The 24,409-nt window shown below is 29.1% G+C and overlaps 2 protein-coding genes and 1 pseudogene across 3 annotated transcripts; all 3 read left to right on the forward strand.

Annotated features, from left to right (window-relative positions):
- The first annotated feature begins 14,506 nt into the window (after positions 1-14,506).
- Positions 14,507-16,321, forward strand: LOC100784943 (uncharacterized protein At5g01610-like; annotated as a pseudogene).
- Positions 16,322-17,530: 1,209 nt separating this feature from the next.
- On the forward strand, positions 17,531-18,979 carry LOC100305991 (eukaryotic translation initiation factor 5A-1). Its single transcript, NM_001249052.3, has 5 exons — positions 17,531-17,722; positions 17,872-17,994; positions 18,115-18,171; positions 18,277-18,351; positions 18,458-18,979. Exons 1-5 carry the CDS (start codon positions 17,600-17,602, stop codon positions 18,560-18,562), a joined length of 483 nt encoding a protein of 160 aa, NP_001235981.2. The 5' UTR covers positions 17,531-17,599; the 3' UTR covers positions 18,563-18,979.
- LOC100527904 (uncharacterized) lies at positions 18,799-22,844 on the forward strand. 2 transcript variants are annotated; one of them, XM_041015187.1, is made up of 4 exons: positions 18,799-18,937; positions 19,746-21,180; positions 21,481-21,603; positions 22,517-22,844. In XM_041015187.1, the coding sequence occupies exons 2-4, from the start codon at positions 20,955-20,957 to the stop codon at positions 22,654-22,656; spliced, it is 489 nt and encodes a 162-aa protein (XP_040871121.1). In that variant the 5' UTR covers positions 18,799-18,937; positions 19,746-20,954; the 3' UTR covers positions 22,657-22,844.
- The last annotated feature ends 1,565 nt before the right edge of the window (positions 22,845-24,409 follow it).

Consider the following 24,409-nt stretch of genomic DNA (forward strand, 5'->3'; position numbering starts at 1 on the left):
ATATATCATTTCGGCCAAGCATCAACTTAGTCTATTTCAGTTGGGTTTATGTGTTAACTTAGTTCATTCTAGATTCATTAACTCTGTCCATTTCAAATGACAAATACATCTTCCTATCCGATGCGGATAGAACTGTTTTGAATAATATGATATATTCTTTGCAATTTTATTATAATATAAGTTGTGTTTCGATGACCAACATGAGTTTGAATTCTAAAACAATATCTTTACATATGTAAGAATAAGATTATGTATGATGACTCTATCTCGTACCTTTCCATAGTGACGAATTTTTAACATCGTAGTACTATAGCTTTTTATTATAATATTTAAAATTAAAAATGTATTAAATACGTAATAATTTTTTAGGATAACTTCTGCTATTAGATTAAGGAAAAAAAAAGTATACATGACAAGAAAATCTGTATCCGTGAGTATCCGTCCAAATTTATCTCGACTTTAATAGATAATATCTGAGTTGATCAGGTATAGGTTTGGGTTCGGGTTTTCCCCGATAACCAAAAGTCGGGTACGGGTATGGGATTCTACATTCGCCCCGTCCCCGACCCCAAACTTGTCCGACCACTTAAAATTTTTAAAATTTTTGCATAATTTAATCAAAAGGTTTAGAACTTTTATTACTAGTTAATTTTATTTTAGAATTTTTACATAATTTAATATTCTTTTCTTAACGATTTTGGTAGATACATATGATATAATAAATTTATTGACATATAAGTAATTAAAAATAAATGTTTAAAAATGACTAATCATTTTTTGAAAATATAACTCGTTAGCTAGCTTTGGACATCGGTTGCATGATAGAGTTTATGAATCAAGATTTCCTGTCCCTTTTTTCTGTCTCATTCCCTTTTCTCCCAATTAGAAAGTGATACGGCAATTAAAAATTCTACCTCTCTTTTAATTAGGCCTCATTGAAGATTAATGTTGTTTGTGACTTATTTCATTCTTCCCTCCACATTCTCCATTAAACATGTTCGCCTTATTTCTCTTTTACGGATTGTTAGCTGCATTAAAATTTATTCAACAAAAAGAAAGCTGCATTAAAATTTATTCAACAAAAAAAAAAGCTGCATTAAATATTTAGGTTTGTATTGAAGGGAACTGTCAGTAATAATTGGATTACACAAGAAAAAAAAAATTGGATTTGCATTAAGGAAATCCCTTGTCCAGTTGTCCTGCAACCTTGCTTGCTAAAACATGATGATTACCCACCCCATGTACCATTGAAATTGAACATGCTCACGACTTGTTCGATCAAATGTCCCTTAAAAAAACAATTTCTTTGAAGTAATATGGTTCTCGGGTTTTCACAAAATTAACCACAAACTCTGGTAGGTCATACCAGTATTTCATCAAATATTTTATTATTTCTTCTTGTAATGCATGAAAACAAATTGAAGGTTTCAGGGTACCAAATTTGTTGTCAAAGAAACGTAGGGACTAGGGAGAAGAGGGAAGGAGAACATGTTAATGGAAAACGTTATGAGAATTAATGAAATACGTTACAAACGACGTCATGGATATATCTTCCCTGAAACCTAATTAAAATGAGGTAGACTTTTGAATTGACGTGTCCCTTTCTAATTTGATACAGAGCTTACAACCAAAAGGAAACAAGAAAGCATTTGATACAGAGCTTACAACCATACATTTTTTTGCTTTACGTAAATTTGATGTTAAAATGTATATTTTACTAGAATTACTTGATATTTTTCACAAATTAGTATAGAATTAAACTTTTAACTTAGCTGCCATACTCTAATTTTAAAAACCAAGTTGCTATCGATTGAGCTATAAGATCATTAGCATTTTAATTTCAATTTATCAGCATGTAAAATGTATGAAAAATACAATATAATTTCAAAATTTTAGTTCTAATTTCATTGTCATGATGTATCATCTCTATATATTTAATAACAAGCATTTTTTGTCACCATAATTTTAAAATTATTTATATACACAATCTAGTTATTCAAATCTATTGCGCCAACATAATTATTCTAAAATATAATGCTAAAAGTACTTGACTTCAGTATTTGTTTTCTTCCTTAAATCAAATGTATGCATAAACTAAAATAATTAAAAAGGTTGTCACCAAAACAAAATAAAAAGTAATTAATTCAAGTAATCATCTGACATTAAAAATTTTAATTAACCAATTTTGAAATTAAATGTTACCTAAACTAGTTTTCCTTCATATTAGATTAGATTTTAGATTTTAGATTTTGTCTTTAACTAAATATAAGAAAAAGTTACATATTATTTAACTATCCCTTACATATGCTAATGAGTCAGATTATTTGTTCATATCTCGACTTAGTTTTGGATTAGCCTGCAAGTTGGTCTAATTTTGAATTACCTACTTTATCAACATTAAACAAATTAAAAATAAAGTATGTCTGGTTTATTTCATATGTTTATAAGAAATTATTTTTTATTTAATATATTTGATAGATCCTATAAATATAATAAATTTTGATTTTAATCAAAATAAATTTTTGTTAGTTTTAAATTCATAAATTTTAAAATTCATAGAAATAGTTAAACTTGATTTTCGTCCCTGTATTTTTCAAATCCAAAATTTAGTTATCTAATTTTTCAAAATATGTAAATTTAGTCTCTCTTCATGTTTAAACTTAATATTTAATGGAGATTTTTTACCAGCACAAAATTTAAAAAAAATCTAAATTTACATATTTTTGAAAGATGAAAAATTAAATTTATCCATTTAAAATAGGCTAGATGAAAATATTTGAGAATTCATTTATGTAAAAATTTTAGTATGTTTTTCATCCTCACAGAGTTAAAATATATCATTTTTTGGCTCAAATGAAACTTAGATAAATCAGAAGTTATGATAATATTTTTTTTACATTGGTTTGCATTACCAATATGATGTTTTTTACATTTTACATTTGTTATGCATATAACTGATGTAAAAAAAACAATACATGTAGGTTCAAAAATTTGAACCTTATTCCAGGTCTAAAAATAACACATTTCAATTCTATGAAAATAAAAACTATATCAAAAATTTTGTAAAAAGGATGAATTTCAAATATTTGCATATTTAGAAAAACATATTTTTTCTTAAAAATATAAGAACAAAAACATCATAGTTAAGTGGATGCTCTTTCTTTAGCTAATTTTTTTTATAACTTGAGAAGCATTTAAATATATAATTAAGTGTCAAATTGTAAACAAAAAAATGATAATGACAAATATCTTTAGTATTAACTTGATTTTTTTCTTTATCTGGAGAAGTTTTTTAAAATTTAATAATGATAATATATCATTATATTTTTTAGAGTAAGTGATGCTCTTTCTTTAGCCATTAATATATATAACTACTAAATAATTATGTTTTTCGTTTGTTATTATAAAAATACATGTTTATAAAAAGAATAGTGATGACTGATGATGAGCCTAAACGGAAAGAATTAATAAAGACAATTTTTTTTAGCCAATATAAAGACAAATATTCAATGTACTGGAACAAGATTGTAATAGTTTTGGCCGCGCCCGTGTCCAGCCAAGGGTATAAGACATGTGAGGACCTTCTTTAAATTCATGATTTGACAATTGTCATGCACGTGGTATTTTTTCAAAAAATATTAAAGTGGTTCAACTTTAGTTAATCTGTAATCTAACTGGTATTAATTAAATAATATTTTTAGGAAAATATATAATCTATGAAATAATATGTAAAAAAAAATAAAATCAAACTACCATAACCTCATCACACAGGAAAAACTACAAATACAACAAAAATTACAACCGCAGGTCACATAAATGAAACCCTGTACACGTCTAACTATCCAGTTTACCCTAAGTCTAACTATTCATGAGATATATTGATCAAACAAGCAAGGCATACGTACAGGTATGTCATGGAGAAATTATTGGATATTATTGATCCTCCTGGAATACTATATGTTTATAGTCTTAGATCAATTTTTATGAAATACATATTCAAGTTTTTAATTTATGAAAAGAAATATTTAGTTGTGTAGCATATGAAAATTAATTGAGATTATAAATAATACCTAACCATTCGGGTCTCTCAGTTGCAATTGTAAGTTGCAGAATTAATTCAACGGCAGCAAGCTTGCATGGTTCACACGGTGATAGTAGCTAGACTTGTCATTGCAATTGGAATTTCAGCAAACAGTACTCAAAGCTTGGTGATACTGAGTCACGTCCCAGAAATTTCACAATGATGTGCTGTAGAAGTGTGGATCACCAAAACAGTAACTATGAAAATAAATAAATAAAACAAAACGTCTTTATTTTATTTTATTTTTTGGAGAAGTAAAACAACGTCTTTTTTTTTAAGAGGTAAAGCAACGTCTTTATTTAACCTGTTGCAAACTGGAAAGCATCGATTTTTAGTACTTTTTATCAGATTTTAATTGAGTCAATCCTCAATCGGTTCTCTGGTTTAATGGACAGGATAAAAAACTAATTTACCAAATTTTTGGGTCGAATCAATTAGTCCAATTCATTTTTTTTTAAAGAGGGTCCAATTCAATTTTCAATATAGTCATTATAAATAAATATGATGAACTTTTTTTTATCCTTGATAATTTTTTGTTAGTTATAATTTGCTATAATAAAAAAATCTAAAATAATCCATACCATCATTTAAGAATGATGTTATGTTACATTAATAACTACTTTGAAATAATATATACCAAGACATGCCTAGTTATATATGCCATATCTTCAATAAATATGATAAGAATAATTTTTAAAATATTTAGGCTTAAATGTAATTTTATTTAATTCATAATTTTCATTGATTCATATAGATTACATTTTAAAAAATTCACTATTTTGATTTAATTATCAATTTTGTTTATATTTTATTTTTTTATTTTGGTCTAATTAAATCTTTGATCTAATATATTCATTTAACGTATCATTAATAAATAATTTAATTAATTAAAATATAAAAATAAATGTAACAAAATTATAAATTAAACCAAAATTATAAATTTTCTATAAAAAAAATCAAATATTTATATTTTAAAATAGGATACAAAAATTGCAAATTTGACAAAATAGAAGAAATAATGTTGTATCTAAGCCAAACATTTAAAATTTATAACACAATTTTTTCAACAGAATAATAAAACTAATGATTTGTTTGATTTTTTGGTTCCAATAATGTTATAACTCTTTATGCAGAACATTATACAACTAGCAATATTGGTTCATTGAGTAACGACGAACGTGCCAACCTCCGTCACATTCTTGGATTTGGCTTTACGGCAAAGTTTAATATATATATATATATATATATATATATATATATATATATAGCAATGGAGTGAGAGTGAGGACCATCTGATATATATTTATGCAATTTTATCCTTTGGACAATTATATGAAAATCTTATATGTTGGATTGTTATTATCATATTACGATGCTTCTGTTGAGATCATCTTGCCCAGTTTTTTAACAAAAATATAAAATTAGAGTCAAACTATATATAACAATGATTATTAATTGCCATTATCAAATACTAGTACTTTAATTTGTGCATTGGATAAGATAAATATTTAATTTATACAACTATAATTTATAATAAATAAATATTTCTAAATGTATAGACTATATTATAATTAAAGTATTAATAAATAATTTTTTTAATATATAAATTATATTTTAGATTTATATGATAAATAATTTATGTTATCATATATTGTTTTCAATTATTGATAATTTCATAAAAGAAAAATCAAATTTAAGTTAGAACTTGACAATGATAAATTAAAAGAGATAAAAAGAAAAGCTACAGATTATTATTAAAAATTAGTCTCTATTTTATCCAATTTATAGTCCCTTTTCACAATTTGAAATAAAAAAGTAAAAAATTTGATGAGTAAGTTCCGGAACTAAATATTTTTTATAAAGTTCAAAAAGACTAAATTATACGAGAATGAAAAACAAAATATAACAAAATTATAAAAGACAAAATATATTTTATCCTATATAATAATATCATTTACGTGGATGTTGAATAATATGGAAAGAACAATATATAATAGTGTATAATTTAGGTAGACCATTCTGTTATGTTTTTTTTATTAATTAAGTTTTAAATTTTTAGATTTTAGTTTTAGTCCCTTAAATATATTTAATAACTTTTAATCCGTTATTAATTTTTTTCTCAGTATTTTTAGTCCTCGTTTATTTTTGTTGCTCATAATTAGTCTTACTATAAAATAAATGAGAGACGGAGTAAAAATGCTAGTTTTGAAAAAATATAAATAAATGAGAAACTAAAAATAAATAAATAAAAAATTTAGAAAGACTAAAAATGCTAGCATAAAATTAATAGAGGACTAAAAGTTATTAATTTTTTTTAGGAAATAAAAATTAGAATTTAAAAAAGTTGAAAGACTAAAAATTTAATTAATTATTTTAAAAAAATAGTCTCTTAACTTTTTTAGATTCTAATTTTTAATCTCTCAATTTTTTTACAACTTTCAATACTTCATTAATCTTTCATTAATATTTTTAGTGCATGCAATTTTTTTCTTCATTTTTAGTCTCTCGTTTAATTTTATTGTTTAAATTAGTTCCAAAGAATAAAAGAATCAAAAAAATGAGAAAAAAATATTATCTAATTTTGAACAATAAAAATAAACAAAAGACTAAAAAACAAATAAATAATTTAGAAGACTAAAAATGTTGACGGAAAAATATAACAAGATTAAAAGTTGCCAATTTTTTTTAAGGGACTTCAAACTAAAATTTTAAAAAGTTGAAAGAAAAAAATTAATTAACTCTAATCTAAACTATGAATTTGGCCAGGTGAGTACTTCTTAACCGAACTTTGTTTACTAATAATCAGATTAAGTCAATGATTTAGGTTGTATTAATCCCTGTTTAGCTAGAGCTCACACTCGTTCTTCTACCTCTAACTACATTTAAAACACATGAGTATATTTCATCCTCTTGCTTTTAAAAGCAAAATAAAATAAAACTTCCCCATTCCTCGTTATTTTTCTCTTGGTTAATTATCACTTTTTTCTTGCAAGCTAGCTTCAATTGGAAATATTGCACGCAAGCAAGTGCCCAGATCTCAAACCACCCAACTTGTAATAATGTGTAAAGGCTAAATTATTTTGTTGCACAAAATTTTTTATCCTCATCATGATTTAGGAATTTATGGTTTTTACTGGTCAAAGTCATAATATAAGACAAATATCTTTCAATAAAAAAAATAAAAAAAAATCTATTGACCAAACAGAAAATTCCTAATTAGCCCCACCGCGCCCTAATTATTATCATAATCAAGTGAACTTACTACCATTAATTGGATAACATGGCATTTAATTATGTAGTTCATTTTCCACTTTTGTTGTTTCAAACATACATATTCGTCACCCATTTCATTACATACAAGGTGCAAATTTTTAAATGGTTGGAAGAAGCAAAATCTGATTAGTTAACCTCCAACCAGGTCAACCATTATGGTCCTAACCAAACTTTAGTACCAAACCAAGCAGCGTTGTTCCCATGGATCATGTGTAATTTTAAGAAAATGTTAACAAACACATTATTTAATACAGTACACTTTTTATTAATAATTAAAAATTTTAAAAAAAAACTGAGTCTCATTCCATATTTAATGAACCACTCTTATAATTTGGTAATTCTCAACAAATTTCAGCCCAAATAATAGAGAGTGTATTTTAATAGTCCTCTAATCATAAATAAATAATTGAATTACGTGTTTGACAAAAGTTTCACGCTATCAATAGGCTTTTATTTATTAATTTAAAAGAATCAAGTAACCCACGAATATTATCAGAAAAGCATTTTCTTGGTCAAAATTCACGTTAGATATATTGCTACGTGAATATTTATTTTCTTACGATAAACAATCTTGGTCGGCTCACGTGCATCAAAATTTAGACCAACTGGATTCCCTGAAGAAAAAATACGCGTCGTACCTTTGAGGTTCAAGTTCAACAGCATCAAAAGAAGTAGATGCTTTTGATAAAAGAGTGTTTATAAATTGGATTAGATCGATATTAAGTGGAAAATAATTCAACTTAATTACTTAAGTTTTTTTACCATTTAATCATTTTTATTTTAAATCATATTAATCCAATCTAATTTATATTTGAATAGGATTGTATCAGTTTTTGTTTTAAAAAATAGTCTACAAATATTCAAATAAATAATGGAATATACAAATTAATTCAACATCAAATATCATTTTTCATATAAAACTCATAATGTAGTTCAATTTATACATTTAAATTGTTTTTTTAAAAGGACAAATACTTTATTAAAAGAAGTTGATGCAACGAAACGGGAAGGACAATGGAAACAAGGTTCAACGTCTAGTTAATTCTTAAGAATACCGAGAAATGAGAATTGAAAAAAAAATTCTCAAATTTTATCCAATCAAAGTTTGTCGTCATAAGGAGGCTTAGATACATATAAATAGAAAGGTACTAATGCGTTAGAATCCTAAAACAAGAAATAATAAAATGGCAAAAAGACCCTTACATAACGAAAATAGCAAAAATATGCCCTAAAAATAAGAAAAGATAAAATTGTCATTTTAATCCCTTAAACAATGGAATTTGGCAAAAGTATCGACCGTGCATAGCTTGAAGGAATGCGGTCTTGCTTAGAAGGTTATTTCCATGCAAAAAAATATACTCATTCGTAAAAAAATGGGTATAGTTGACTTTTTGGATCAACTCTATTGGTCAACCCTGCATTGCATCAGAAGTATTTGTATGACGTATATATTCAAATTATAAGTTAAATTTAATTTTGCAATCTTTTAAAGAACAAATACAAAATTGATAGTAATTTTTTTGTTCATAAAATTCTTCAATATATCACCATGTAACTGCTTATTGAATAATCTTGCAAGACAAATTAAATCCAAATAGATTGATTTTCAAAAAAATAAAATCCAATATAACTATAAATAATAAAAAAATTAGTTTTTGATTTAGTTATTACAGTTTATACAGTGAATCAATTTATGAAGATGATTACTTTTAATTTAAACCATCAAACGTACCACATTCCAGAAAAAAAAGAATCAAATGTATAGGTATAGGATTATTATAACTTAACTAGTTAACTAGTGATATTGAATTCAAATTTTAAATATACACTTACATTAAATACAAGAATTATAAGATTAGATCAATGAAGAGAGAAGGAAAACGAGAGGTTTTGAGTTTGAATCTTTCATAATAACAAATGAATAACAAACATTGATTTTTTTTAAAAATAATTACATTAAATACTTAAAGAAAATTTTATTCGCCATAATAATCTTATTTTGTTCAAGTATATATAGCTTTTACGAAAGACATTTGTTGCCTATATACCAAGAAAATTGGAACATACGATAGATTCGCACACGTGCAATGTAGTATTTATTGCATTAAATTGTTGACCTTCCAAATGTAGTTTTTCCTTTTTAAAACAAAGCATATAGACGAAATGGGTGCTTCTATAAAAGTTTGAAAAATATATTAGCTCCAGGCATTCATTAAATGAGTTCATAGACAAATATTGACTTCAAGATTTTCCCCCCTCTTTCGGGAACAATCTACTTTGATCTTTGAAGAGTGAAATCTGAAATGTCGTAGATGAATGCAGAAATTGATTAAACTGGTCTATTGTGTTCAGTTAACCAGCACACGCTTGTGGAAAATGAAGACCAAAAGTCCATGTAATGCAACATGCCGCTTATTTTGCCTTTTCTTGTCAGATAGGGACCAAAGACGAGGAATGCAAAACGTGTCTTTAACAGTATATGCAATATTTTATCTCAGGAAACAATTTTAGATTTTTCATTGGACAATTCTACGTGGGTAAAACATCCCAAACTCGAAACTTAGACCTACATGAGATCAAATGGCTATCATGATTGGAACCTATAAAAGATTCTAGATTCAATATATCATTAAAAAGAACAAAAAAATGAAATGCATTAATAATTCTTTTCACTGCGTAACTCTATTTTTAAGAATGTCTAAGATAATTTTCCATCCTTCCAATATTCATGGGTGGTACTTTTTTTTGGGAGGGGACCGGGTATTAAGGATGTTATGTGTTCCCATTAACTAGGCCATCCCAGTTTGTCCATGAGAACTGAGCCCAACCGTTCTATCAAGTTGTTGTTTTTATCATTGGGCCAACTAAACCCAAACCAGCTCTTATCATCAGCATTCTTGTGTTTCCATACCACACCAGAAACAATTGGATCATAGCCGCAGAGGCCTTTTAGGATAATTGTAACACATGCATAAACAAAAAATAATAAGGAATGTTATTCATACTCGCTCCGACACTCTACTAGCTGAATTATTGGAAATTATCAAATTTTTAGTCGGTCTCATTTTTAAATCAGAAGAGATCATTGACCTCATCAAAATTGGTGATTTTCAATAAAAGTCAATCATAAGAAGAATATTAGAAAGAAAGTGTCAGCGAAAATATCTCTACTATTTTTTAAAACGAATTACTACCCATAAAAAGAAAAATGAGAAGAATTGATTGAGCAAAAAATCGTATCTATGTAATATTACACAAACAAAGACCATGTTTCAGTAATAAACAGTGAGAATAAATAAATGATATATATGATGTACAAACAATGTAGAAAAGAATTTGATTAATAAACTAGTTGGGTTCCATAGTTATAGTAAAATTTGCATTAGCCAGTTAGTAGTTAAACGCACTAGGATCGACCTAGTGGTTTGTTTGCAAAAAGTTTTAAGTTCTATTTCCATTGTCGTTATTTTACAACAAAAAAGATGGCTTGCAATTGAATAAAAAAAAATTCACAGCATATAATCTTTTAGAATCACCAAAAGAGTGCATGCATCTTTCAGTGTGTACTGATACTATTGCTAGAAATTATAATCCGGACGTCAATCACGTATCATTGTTCATATATACCTTAAACATATTACTGTCTTCAGATAAGAATATTGCAATATAAAATAAGACCAAACCTCTGATCCCATAGCTAGACACAATAATTTTTTTTAGGAACACTGAAAAAATGTAATTAACAAGTAACAACTTACATGTGAGTTAGACTTTCACAACTACATAGGTTCCAGGTGTTCCATATGATGAGGAAGGACTAAATGGTTTAGGGGTAGATTCCTCCCTAAGTGCAGTGCAGTAAGAGCAGCCCTCCTTCTCTGCATATGTTCCCTATGTCTCCTTATTTTGTCCTCTAACGCTGCTTTAGCATTCTCAGCAAACTCAGCCTTGCTTAGAGCCTGTTCTCCACGTGCCCTCAACTCAGAAATCTTCCCTGATGCATTCTCTAGCTCCTTTTCCATCAATGCTAACTCTGAAAATCTTTTAACTTCACCTACTGATCCTTGAGCTCCATTTCTGCTTGTGACATGGTCATTGTTATTCTCACTATTTCTCTCCTCAGCTTCTGCCTTTGAGTGATCAACTTTGGAAACTTCAGTAACTTGTCCATTCTTGTGAGCCAACCTATGTTCCTGAAACTGAGATTTCAGCAATGCAATTTCCACCTGTGCTTCAATGTCACTGTCCTTGTTCATTAGTAATATTCAAGGAATTTATTTCTTCCTTTGCAACAGTGAGCTCTTGTTTTAACTGACTCAATTCCATTTCTAGTGTCTCAATGTACACATATTGGTCCATGATCTTTCTCTCCTTTAGCTCCATGTCAATGCTTAATTGGCCTGAGTCATTTACGAATTTGGGAGCAGAATCCTCAGATAAAACAAGTGTTTCAACCCGTGTAGACTTATCCATTGGTTGATTTTGTAATCCTTGTAGCATTTCTGCATGTTTTGTCATATCTTCTAGCTGCTGTTGTACTTGAGAAGTGGCTTTTGTTGCTAACTCAATTTTCTCTTCCTTCTCAGACAATGAGCCTGTTTGGATCTAAGGTTAGAAGTGCTTTTAAGAGCTTATCTACTGAAAAATGGTTTATATTTCTAGTAGAAAAGATGTCAAAAGTACTTATAACTTATATCCAAACAGACCCAATATAGCTAACTTCTCTTGCTCAGATTTAATAGCATCTAGTTTTGAATCGTAAATAACTTCATTGAGCTCCTTCACTTGCTGCAGGAGTTCTTCTTTCTGTTCCTTTTCAGCCTCCAAGGCAGATTCCAATTGTTATACAATTTTCAAAGAGTTGAGTTCTGAATCTCTAGCAGCAACAAGTTCTGTTTCCTTGTTAATAAGCTCCCTTTGTGTGGCCTTCAATGCACTTAAAACATGTGAAAGCTGGTCCCGGACCTTTGCAGTAGTCTCCAAATTTTGATCAGCCATCTCTTTCATCTTGGATTCAAGTTCATCTTTGAGAGCTTTGCACTCTGAACATTCATTCACGTTCTTGTTTCTTTCGATGTCAGATTTCTTCAGCAGGGTAGACAACTCATTAATCATCTTTTGGTTGTGCTCCAGCTTAAGAAGTGCTTGCAAGTGAGCAGCATGCTTTGCTTCTAATTGTACCTTGCAATCGGCCAATTCCTTGGTCAACACCTCAAATTCTTTTTCACAATCACTCTGATCAACAAAATAAAAAGGGAAAATCATGAATTAAGATATCTATCTTCTCATGACCATTAACACCGACATTTCAATGTTACAATCTACATGAGTGAATGAGACTAATAATTGAATGTCACAATGTCAAGTGCATAGATACTGTATTTTGTATAGGAAACTAAAAAAAGATACTCTAACATGATCCGTTTAAAACTCTATTCCATACATATCTTAACCTTACTCCTCGCAGCTAGATATTTCTTCTGATCACTTTTATCTCCAAACAAAGAGACGGCATTCCGGACCGGTTCAATAGATTTAGTATCTATCTCACTACCCATGATTTTGCAAAACTGATCGAAGGTACAAGAAAGTCAAAATTAACACAAGAAGTGAAGTTGTATTAATGGGGATTAGCATTGCTGCGGATAACACAATGCTGTGAAGTTGTCATGGAGCATGGCTGTCGAAGAATTATTCCTCTTTGGTTCTTGGAATCGTCGGGTAGAATCAAGCATGTTTCCTAAGTGGTTTAGTGTGTTGTCTTGGAGTAACTCAGTTGTTGCAAAAATTGTTGGTTTATGCCGTTGCACTCCGAATTTCTACGTTTCCATGGAAATTAATTAATGCTTTTCCTGTTATTTTCTTATCGTCTCACGGGAAATTGTATATGGAGGGTGAGTGTAGCATTAATTCCTTGGTTTGTCCGTGATTAGTACTGTATTAATTAGTTTTTTAAAATTATTATTAAATATGTTAATTAAGAAAATTATTAACTTAAACATAGTATTTGATTAATTGATAAAACTGGAATTATTAATTAAGAATTTCTGTTACAAATTAAAATAAAAGTGATTTTGACAAAATAATTTAGTAACTATTTTTGGATTTTTTTTATTAAAAAGTACGTATAAGTTAATTTATATTTGTTTATAATTAAAAAAGTTACTTTTTTTTAATTGAACAAATGATTTTTGTGAAAATTAAACCTATTTAAAATAACTTATAATTTTAATAATATTTTAGATTCTTTTTAATTTGTCATTATTAAAAAAAAGCAGAATAAACACATGAAAAACTTTTAAAAGTAATTAAAAACACTCTAATGGATTGAATTATTCGTGTAATACATATTAAGAGATCCTTACTCTCATCTAGTGTAATTATAAAATTTGTTTTTTATTAGACAACTTCTTTTAGCGTGAAACTCTAGCTAGTATTAAATAAAGGCTAGTCGTTGTTACACCCTTTATTACTCCACCACCATTCCCTAACGAGGCTTGATAAAAGATGGATCCATATTTATCTAACGCCAGGTGCATAATTTTAACTCTAATTCTCTCTTTGAATGTTCTAGAACGTGCTATAATGTTGTATCATTAATGAATTTTATTAATCTAGGTTTATATTTAGAAAAATATTTAATTGGTATAAAAGCCTAAATCAATGCATTCTTGGCTTATCTTTTGTGTTTATGCCCTGAAACAAGTGTGTAAAACTTACTAATTAAATTCTAATTAAAAATATTATAATTAGTTTTTCTCATACAGAAGTTTGTAAAAACAATTATAACCATAAAATCACAGAAATTTACATTACAAGGCAAGCTAAGCTCCTAACTTACATATCACATTGAAGCAGTGGCCAAAACTAATACATTTTTTCAATAAGAATCTTTGTTTTCCAGTGTTTTGGTAACTGATTATTAGACTAGCTAATTATAAAAGCAAAGAGAGAAAGCTTAGGAGTATATTCTTATACAGTGGTGATGTTTTCACTTTCAGTAATTTTCTTGTAGTTTTTATTATACACACACACACTGAGTTGTCTGGCTTACCATCCAAGATAGAGACCCGTACTACAGTGTTTAAACTTTAAACATGATTTTTCTTCCTTTTATTAAGAGAAATTTAGAAGTGGAAAAGTAGAAGGAAAATGGATAAAGCTCTAACTAAACTGGGTAGCGCTTGGATCTCCAAGAAAGCCAAGGCAGAGATTTCCCACATAACCGATGACCTGTCAGTATGTGTCTTTTTTTGTGTCCGAAATTTTTCTTTTGTTTAGCAACATTTCTGAATGCTTTTGAGTTATCTCTATTTTGGGTAAATTAAATGACTTGACTTTGTACAAAATTGCTAGAACTAAAAGATTTGATGCAATACATTTGCAACTCTTTCTAGCTAGGACTCTCATACTCATATATATTACTTGCCTCTGTGTTCATTCTATAACACCCCATTGTTCCAGAAATTAGTGTGAACGTTATTGGTAATGACTAATGATAAGAGAGAGAAATGTCTGTTCTTCTCTTATGTCAAAATTTTGTTCAGAGCCACAAATTAACATCCAAAACTTGGTTTGGCCCTACACCTTGAAGAATATAAAATGATCAGTACTGTGAACAGTGAACCAAATTAAAGAGTAAAAAGAAATTGCAGTTCATAAGAGTCTATTTAGCATTTTGTTCTTCCTGTTTTTATGTAAATTGATTTGTTGCAGTGTAAACATTTTAATATTTTGTGTACAAGAATGTTTATACCGTGCTTGCAATTTCAGTCTCTCCCAAATACAGTCGAAGAGAAGGCAAAACTTTTTATCAACAAGCTCAAAGGTACCTACTACCTAGTATTTTCACAACATTTTGCACATATGTTTCGAGCATAAACAAGTTATGACTTGCAAAATGTTTACCTAGGCTTTCTTCTCTCGCTAAGCTAGAGCTAATAACATAAGTTATAAATTACTAACACATTCCTTTTTATTAATTAAAATTCACGTGAACTCTACTAGTTTGAGAATGAGATTGACAAATGAAAACTAGAATCCACATATTATGTGATATTCACATAAATTTTACCTCAATAAAAAAGAGTATGTAAAAAATAAATGTTAGAAAATGTTTCAGTAACATTTATCATTTTATCTTTCTTTTATAGCCTTGCTCGTATATGCACGATTGCTTCATATGCAAGTTAACATTTCAATTTCAAAATCCCCTATCACTACCCTATAATATTTTGCATTTCATTTACCCCTTTCTTCTCATGCAATTTTGGTATTTTTGAAAGAATTAGCCTAACTAATCTTTGCGTATCATCTCAAGCTATAAAGCTATGCGACTGGGTAACCGGTTGTTATCCCCTCAAATAATTACTCATTGTTTGATTCCTTTCATTTGGTGGCATCATGATTCTCAGATTGAAAACTTGAAATAACTGTATCTATTTTGTTTTTTCGAACTCAACTCTTCCTAAGGCTTGCATAATCTTAAATTAGCAATAATGATAAATGGCAATAACAAAGGTCAAGGTAGTTGGTTCAATTCTTACTAAAATACTGAAAAATTAACGATTAATATTTGTTGCTAAGAAAAAATAAAAAACTGAATTACATTTGACAAAGTCTTTAGTTCTGTTTTCTAATTAATAGGTAAAACCCAGAAAGCCTTGCCTGATCTCCTTCGAGAGTACAACCTTCCAACCGGTCTGTTCCCTCGCAACATAACAAGCTACGAATTTGATGCATCAAAGGGAAAGTTGATAGTGTACTTGTCCTCTCCGTGTGAGGTATGCTTCAAGGACTCATCCATTGTGAGGTATGCAAATCGTGTTAAAGGGTCATTATCAAAGGGGAAGCTCACTGTTATATATAGATGGAATGAAAACCAAGGTTCTTGTCTGGGTCAAGGTGACTAGTGTTGCTGTTGAGAGTTACAAGTCTGACAAAGTATGGTTCGCTACCATTGAGTAAGGGAATTTTTAGGGATTATTTTTTAAGAGAAGTTTTAAGAATTATAACGACTTCATTAAGTCATATATCTTATGCTAATATCATATATTGATTGTATATATCTTTCAATGTATTCCTTTTTATCTGTTTTTAAATTAAAAAAAAAACTAATATTTTTTAAAAAAGAAAGTACAAATATTTTAAAATAATTTTGTATCATGATATATAAATTATTTATTGTAAATCTAAAATAAAATTTCAACTGAGATTAGTTATTAATAAAATTTATGATACTCTATACCAATGTCATAATTTGAACAAATGTTTCATGTTGATAAATCTCATTTCTTTTTTAAAAATAAAATCATAAATAATTGAAAATGAAATATTGTCTTTGTTTGACTGTTTATTATTTAGAAAATTATTAATTTATTCAGGCTTTAATTACAAAAGGTGACTTTATTTATTTTCCATTCAAAATAAAAATGGTGAAAACAAAAATGTTTTTTGCATCTATTATTTTTATTTAAAAATTAAAATTCTTATATATAATAAATTAGTGTTTTAGCCAATTCAATACACATGATAAATATTAATTTATACTATTAAAATTTATAATAAATATGAAAAGTGTACAAATTTATATGTTCCTAATTATAGATGATTTAAGACTTAAATATTTTTTACATACCTATAATATATTCATTTTTCATTTTACCACCTAAAAAATATTTTTTTTATTGTACTTCATGACATTTTTAAAGTTTTGCTTTTGATCCTTACCATTAGTTTTGGTTTGTTAAGCGATAACATGACAAATTAACAAATTAATAAAGTATCACATTATCTATTAAATGATGAAATGATAGATTAACATAGTGACACATAATCATTTAATAAACTTAAATTAATAATAAGTACCACAAATAAAAGTTTAAAATTGTCAAATAGTAAAAAAAAATTAAGGTAGAAAACTGAAAAAAATATATTACAAATATGAAAAACATATTTAAGTTAATTATTTAACTATCAAATAATAATAATAATTAAAATGATTATTAAAAGTTGATCTTATATGTTCATAATTTTAGGATAATTTGTGCTAAAACAAATATAGAGAATAACAAGTTTATTTATTTTAAATGTAGGTGTTTGTTGTTGGGCCGAAGCCCATTAGTTTTAGCGTCCATCTAACGCAGTTGGGCAAGATCCAACGATTCAAAATGAAAAGGAAGAATATCTGAGAGTGAGATACAGAAAAGAAAAAGGAAACCCTAGCTGGATAGGTCAAACATCATCATGTCGGACGAAGAGCACCATTTCGAGTCCAAGGCAGACGCCGGTGCCTCCAAAACCTACCCTCAGCAAGCCGGTACCATTCGCAAGAACGGCTACATCGTCATCAAAGGACGCCCCTGCAAGGTGAAATCCCTTCTTCAATAATTTATTTCATTCCACTTCTTAGATCCACACTCTCTGCCCCTAATTTTTTTGGCTATTCGTTGAAACCTGCCATTGATTTATCTATGGTTGTTCTTTTTAATTATTATACATCTATATTTTGCTAACAGGTTGTGGAAGTTTCGACTTCCAAAACTGGAAAGCACGGTCACGCCAAGTGCCACTTTGTTGGAATTGATATTTTCACTGCCAAGAAACTTGAGGATATTGTGCCCTCTTCTCACAACTGTGATGTATGCATGCCGCTTAATTATTATTATTATTATTTTTTATAATTTTTCTCTCATTGTTTTCTTAATAGTAGCTTAATCTATACCATGTTTTTTCTATGTTGTTGCTATTTGTCTTTTCAGGTTCCTCATGTGAATCGTACTGATTACCAGCTCATTGATATTGCTGAGGATGGATTTGTGAGTTGGTGTTTCTGTTCCCAGTTTTCTTTTATTATTATAGATTAGTAATTAGCCCTTGCTTTTATGTTCTGAAATCTGAACAAGGGTTTGCTACTATTGTAGTTGAGTCTGCTTACTGAAAATGGGAACACCAAGGATGACCTCAAGCTTCCCACTGATGAGAGTCTGCTCACTCAGGTTGGCACAGTTCTAATGATTTTTTCCCCTTTTGGATTGACAAATATAGGTTGTTTTTTGTGTATATTTCGTCTGATTGGTTTGTATCATTGATTTCTCTTTGCAGATAAAGGATGGATTTGCTGAGGGCAAGGATCTTGTTGTGTCTGTCATGTCTGCTATGGGTGAGGAACAGATTTGCGCCCTGAAGGATATTGGGCCAAAGAACTAGCTTTTGGTGCTGGCAGCCTGTTGTTTCTATTTAAGCAAAGATCCTTTTGTAAGCCTTTATATTGGTTTGTTCAAGACCTGGCTTATGGCTTATAGATTCTAGTCAGACTAGTCTTAACAATGGTGTTTATGGATGTGGTCACAGAAACTATATCACATTTTTTCTGGTTTTCTATGCTGTCCTATGACTTTGTTATAAAGGAGGAGTCAAATGTGGGAAGGTTTTTTTTGGTATGATATGATGAGATTTTCATTGCCTGCATTGATGAAAACTTACATTCTAATGTCAAATTACACACAGCATTATCAGACCTGATGCAAATAAACCAATTGTGTATGACAGAATCAGACCCAATTCGTACTGTTGTACTTTTAGGTGAGCAATTATGATATTGATTTTGAATGATGCTTTTGCAACATGAATTTGGGTTAAAGTTGAGTTTTAAATGCGGCAAATTTTATTTGGTAACCTTCATATGAAAAGTATGTTATATGAAAATTTTAAACCGTCAAAGTTATAATTGTTCGCTTTGATCCGAAAGTAACTTTGGTTTTGGTTGAAAATAGTCAACAATTTTTTGACAAATCTACATTAGATATCACTTAACTAGTAACTTGGGTCAAAGTGAGTATTGTGTAAATTTAACCGTGATTCGTTCATCAATTTGTATTTTAGGTCATGCATGGTGTTGCAATTTGCAGCATCCATCAAAGTGTGCAAATTGAGTTCCTTTACCCAGAATCGTTTTGGGTGATGTCACATTTGGTTAATTGGGTTTTATTTCTATACCTTCTTGGTTTGAAAAAAAGTTAGTCTTTACTGTTTATTTATTTATTGGTATTCAAACAAATTTCTATACCTAAACATAAATCGTTTTATTAGAAATTATTTTCAACCAAGATCAAGTTTGTAAAACTGTTCGTCCATGCACTTTTTCAGCCGAAAATTTGTTCTGTTTATTTATAATGCAAACAAACACGCTTTAGTTAGTTTTATTATGAAAATTTGTCTGGTATGATTTCTATGTTGGGCTTGGTTCTAAGGTGGTTCTCGGCTTCTCGCCTCTACTTTTAAAGATCATTAGATGCAGCAAGCTGGTTTATATTGCATTATAAGGAGCTTAACATTAATTCTGTGGCAAATTCATCTGATTGCTGCCTTATAATTAATCTCTTTTTCGCAGTTGCTCTGTGTCGATCACCAATGATCTTGATTCATTGTTGTGGGATCAATTGACGATCAGCAATTTTCTTCTATTTGTGGCTGCTTGGTATAACAATGGCAGAGGCACGGAGTGTGGTTATTTCCTGTTACAGCAATGTCAATTTCATATAAATCATAATCGAGATTTGCAGTTCTGTTTATGCACAACACACTCACATATCTTGTAGTTATGTTATGGAGACTACAACTAGGGATAGAAATGAGTCGAATCACTTGTCAAGGGTCTATCTCGGCCTATTTAAGGCTAAGGTCAAACTCAAACTTTTTAAAAAGTTTTTTTAGATAAAAAGGTATAATAATAATAATAATAATTATTATTATTATCTATACCATTTTTGATAATACAACCAGATTAATACCTCTAAAGAAAGGAATGTTTTGCAAAAATATTTTCAGACAATTTAAATATTTTTATTTGGCTATATTAATATAAATAATCTCTAATTCATATATTTTTTAATATTATGAGTTTTTTTTTCATTTTCTTTTGATATACTTTGTGTTTAAATAACTTGAATTCAATATGATTTTGTTTATCAATTATTTTTGAATTTGTACATTATTTATACAAAATTTTATAAGTTTCTTTTTTTAGTTAATATTTTACTAGGTTTTAAAATAATTAATTGGTTAAATACATCTTTAAACATGCTTTTAAATAGTCGAACCTTTATGAAAAAAAGTCTATAACATCATTGTTATTCCTTACTTTTCATTAGATCGTCAAAAATTATTATTAAAAATTAATTTTCTCAAACTCTCTCGTTAGAGCATATGAAACTGCTTTTAATTAGAATGTTTTTTAGAATTAAATAAAATTTTAGTTCTCCAAAACTTGAACCAAATTCAATTTAATTCTTAGGAAAAAAATTTCTTAACATTTCATGATCAAAATTTACAAAATGCTAGTGTATTTAACCATTGAGGCCGAAAATTATAATCTGTAATAAATGTTAAGGGGGATCGTTACGTAACATTATAAATTATTAAGTTTTACTCGTCTGGAACATCATTATCTCTAATAATACATGCGATTTAAACAAAAATAAAATAAAACATAAATCAGTAATTTATGTTATAATTATAATTTAATGAAACCATAGTGCATCCTTTTATGTTTACTGTTTTTTTTCTTCCCTGCAAAGTGTAAAGTGAGGACTGAGGAGGGATGAGTTCGTCCTCTCCACAACGTTCTCGCGGCGACGGCGAGAAAAGGCCCAGATTTTTCGACTCAAACGCGAAGGCCATCTGTTGGTCTAAAGCTGATACTGTCCCCGGCCGTCACCCTGAGAGGTGGCGCAAAGACGCCGCCGGTAACGTTGTCTGCAAACGTTTCTTCAACTGCATCGGCTGCCTCTGCTACGAGTACGATCACATCATTCCCTTTTCCAAAGGTTCCATTTTTACCCCCCTTTCATTTGCTTACTCTATTGCTGTTCTATCATATTTTGAGTTAAGATAAGAGAGCAATGACTGAATATAGAGCTAAATTGTAATGATAAAATGTGGTGTCGACTTTTTCAATTGTTTTGATTAAATGGTGACTAGTAGAAAATTCTATATAGAAAAGGAAGATAGTGGTTGGAATAAAAACTTGTGCTTTTGGTTTTTAATTTAAGGTTTGTCGTTGAATGAACATACAATAGGGATCGATATTTTGTAATTTGATGATTAATCTATTTGATACATTGTAGGTGGTGAGTCCACTGCGGATAATTGCCAAATACTTCAATCAAGAGTTAACAGACTCAAATCGGACAAATATAACATTGATTCGGATCAATTGAAAGACTACTCCTGTGAGGTTAATTTTACTGGTATGCCCGCTTTTTTGTTTGTTTTTCTTTGCATTCTACTTATTCTTTCACTTGATATTGTGCATTTTACCCATGCTCGACTTTAGCGATTCCTTTGTTCAGTACTGTTCTTTATGGAGGAACAAAATCTTAGTATTATTTAGTAACTGAAAATCATAATCCTCTTCTATTATTAATCAAATTGTTATAGTTTATGATCATAATCATAACTTATTTCAATTGCTGGCTTTTGCAATTTATAGACTGCATCATTGAAGTGCTTCTGCAAAAAAAAATATAAAAAAATTAACATGCATCTTCCTTGCTCAGATTGGATGGATTTACTAAATGCTTTACAAATTCATGTGCTTCAATTGCACCTTTAGGTGCTTTCACTTGCATGATCTCCCATGATTTACAAGGAGTATGGATTGTAGACAATGTTTAGCTGAAAGTTGGTATTCATGCTTTTCTTAGTTTCCTTCATGTGAATTTGGTCATGGATGGATGTAATTTTTTTATTTTTTTTTTGCCAAGAATGCTATTTTGAAGCCAACGCTCATTTTAATTTAATCTATTAAGAATATGCTGTTCTATTTATTGTAAATTGCCAACCCTGATTATGATGATCTCAAAATCAGCTGGCAAGATTTTTTAAGATGGATCTTAAGGGGATTAATTGGCAGCCACTCTCCCTCTTATTAAGATGGCTAGTTTTTTCATTGTGTCAAGTTAGAAGAATTGTTGTTATACTTTGGATCTTGTTCTGGTTGATGCTGAGAGGTGATCCATTAATGACTCGTTTGTTTAAATCACATGTTTACTACACATTTACTTTTAGGTAAAGGGTTTTACAAGCAAATGGTGTAGTGCTCAAATTTCTTCCTAATCATCATGTTTCTAGTAGTATAATCTTCTTTTGATCAATTTTCAGATAAGGAACTTGATATTATTGAGATGGCTGTTTATGGCGATGTGATGCGGCCAGGAAACCAGTGTCGTTGCAGAACTATTGCTGAAAAGCTTGGCAAATTTAAACCAAAGGATGACACAGATGCATGTAAGTTGCCATAGAAGAATGAATCTTAGCTGTAGCAATCAACTCTGCAACATACATGTATTTAAAAAGAAGCTCCTGTCCACTCCCTTAATTTTTAGACAAAAAAATAACAGTTGTTTCACTTTCTATCATTTAATCTCGTGTGATCATTGACATCTAGACGAGTTGTTAAACACAATTCGAGGCTTCTGATTTCTTTAAAGTGAACTCTAAAGCAAGAGGAAAAAGGAAAAATCTATATTTATCAACGACTAATAAATCAACAACTTATATTTTAACAAGACATTGGCATCTACCAAGGGGATATAACATGGTTGAGCATTATGATAGTTGTTATTATTTTATTAGTGGAGGGATTCAAACTTGCCACCTCTCTTCCCTCTCTTCTCCCTTCATTATGCCAATCTTATAATTCCGGTGTGAGTTGTAAACCCTCTAGTATTTGTCTTTGCATATAAGTATAACTATAGATTTGTCAGATTTTTTTAAATTTCCTGTTAAATTATTGAGATCATATGCTTAATTAATATAACCTTCGTCAAACACTAACAACAGTTCTCTAAGTAGTATTTTACTTGCTAATTACAATTGTACTTTCAACATTAGTCTTTGGGTTTTTGAGTTGGCGTATGTTGTATTTTTTTTTATAAAATTAAAATTAATAAGAAGGATATTTTGATATGTAAAATTAATTATTATATTGTTAATTAAGAATTTAGATAAATATAAAAATGCCAATAGGCATTTAATTTAGTTCAACTACTTAAAGGCAACATGTTAAGATGAGAAAATGGTGATAAATACTCCCATTAAATACTAAAAGGGTTATTAAGACAAAATTTAAGTGAATAAAACTTTCATATTAGAGGTCAGATAAAAATTGCCAACAAATATTGATCTAAATGGTAAGGATCAAACTCGAATTTCATAAGGCATGGGTTTGAATTAAGTCGGTCCCTTCAAATTGAAAGTGTGCTTTATTCAATTATTAGTGTTTAATTCAACTTATTTTAGAGGCCTCCCCTTTTTTTAATTATGCATATATATCTCTTATAATTTTGAAGTATTTTTCTCTTAATTTTTTTTTCTTTAGTTTATATTTTAAAACTACTTAATTTTAGAAAATTAAGCGCTGAAGATACTTACATGTGTAAAATAAAATTCAATGACATTAATTTGCTATACTATATGTGAAAATATATGTCTAAGGATGATTTTCAGGATAAGGCGGATAAAATTAGCCCTAGGGCGAGTTTCTAATTTAGGAAAGTCTAGATGAATTGAGTTTCAGAGATTTAAAGAATGTTTATAAAAATAATTATATATTTTTCACCAACAAAGTTTTTACAGCAAAATTCACATTCTTATGGGACATAATTTGATTTTTACCGATTAAACTAACCTTTGTTGGTTGGTCAATTTGTTTTAGGCCTCATTTGTTGGTTGGTCAATTTGTTTTAGGCCTCATGATTTTTTAATGATAAAGCATAGTTTAAAGGTTTCATATATTCGTGCATTTTCTTCTATTCTTACAAGTTACAAGTTGCGAGTCTTCTCTATAGACTATTCTTGTAGTAGCTAGCCCATCACATTGAGCCTTAACCCTCGTTAGCTATTAACAAAAATGCACACACATAAAAAGAGTCCGCAAGGTCATGTGGGCTACGACCCAATGTCCAACCCATAAGTTAATGGGTGTTTCTAGGTGCACCCAGCATTATTGTTGGTGCACCCAGCACTTAAAATGAAATGACAAAAATACCCTTA

The sequence above is a fragment of the Glycine max genome, chromosome 5 (assembly GCF_000004515.6).
Source record: "Glycine max cultivar Williams 82 chromosome 5, Glycine_max_v4.0, whole genome shotgun sequence".
Lineage (NCBI taxonomy): Eukaryota > Viridiplantae > Streptophyta > Magnoliopsida > Fabales > Fabaceae > Glycine > Glycine max.

What these genes read in the sequence shown, in the direction of transcription:
- LOC100305991 (NM_001249052.3), top strand. Translation starts at nt 17,600, where the DNA reads ATGTCGGACGAAGAGCACCATTTCGAGTCCAAGGCAGACGCCGGTGCC. An exon ending in CCTCTTCTCACAACTGTGAT is followed by an intron (nt 17,995 to 18,114) that starts GTATGCATGCCG and finishes TTGTCTTTTCAG; the next exon opens with GTTCCTCATGTGAATCGTAC. An exon ending in ATATTGCTGAGGATGGATTT is followed by an intron (nt 18,172 to 18,276) that starts GTGAGTTGGTGT and finishes CTACTATTGTAG; the next exon opens with TTGAGTCTGCTTACTGAAAA.
- LOC100527904 (XM_041015187.1), top strand. Translation starts at nt 20,955, where the DNA reads ATGAGTTCGTCCTCTCCACAACGTTCTCGCGGCGACGGCGAGAAAAGG. An exon ending in CATCATTCCCTTTTCCAAAG is followed by an intron (nt 21,181 to 21,480) that starts GTTCCATTTTTA and finishes GATACATTGTAG; the next exon opens with GTGGTGAGTCCACTGCGGAT. An exon ending in CTGTGAGGTTAATTTTACTG is followed by an intron (nt 21,604 to 22,516) that starts GTATGCCCGCTT and finishes ATCAATTTTCAG; the next exon opens with ATAAGGAACTTGATATTATT.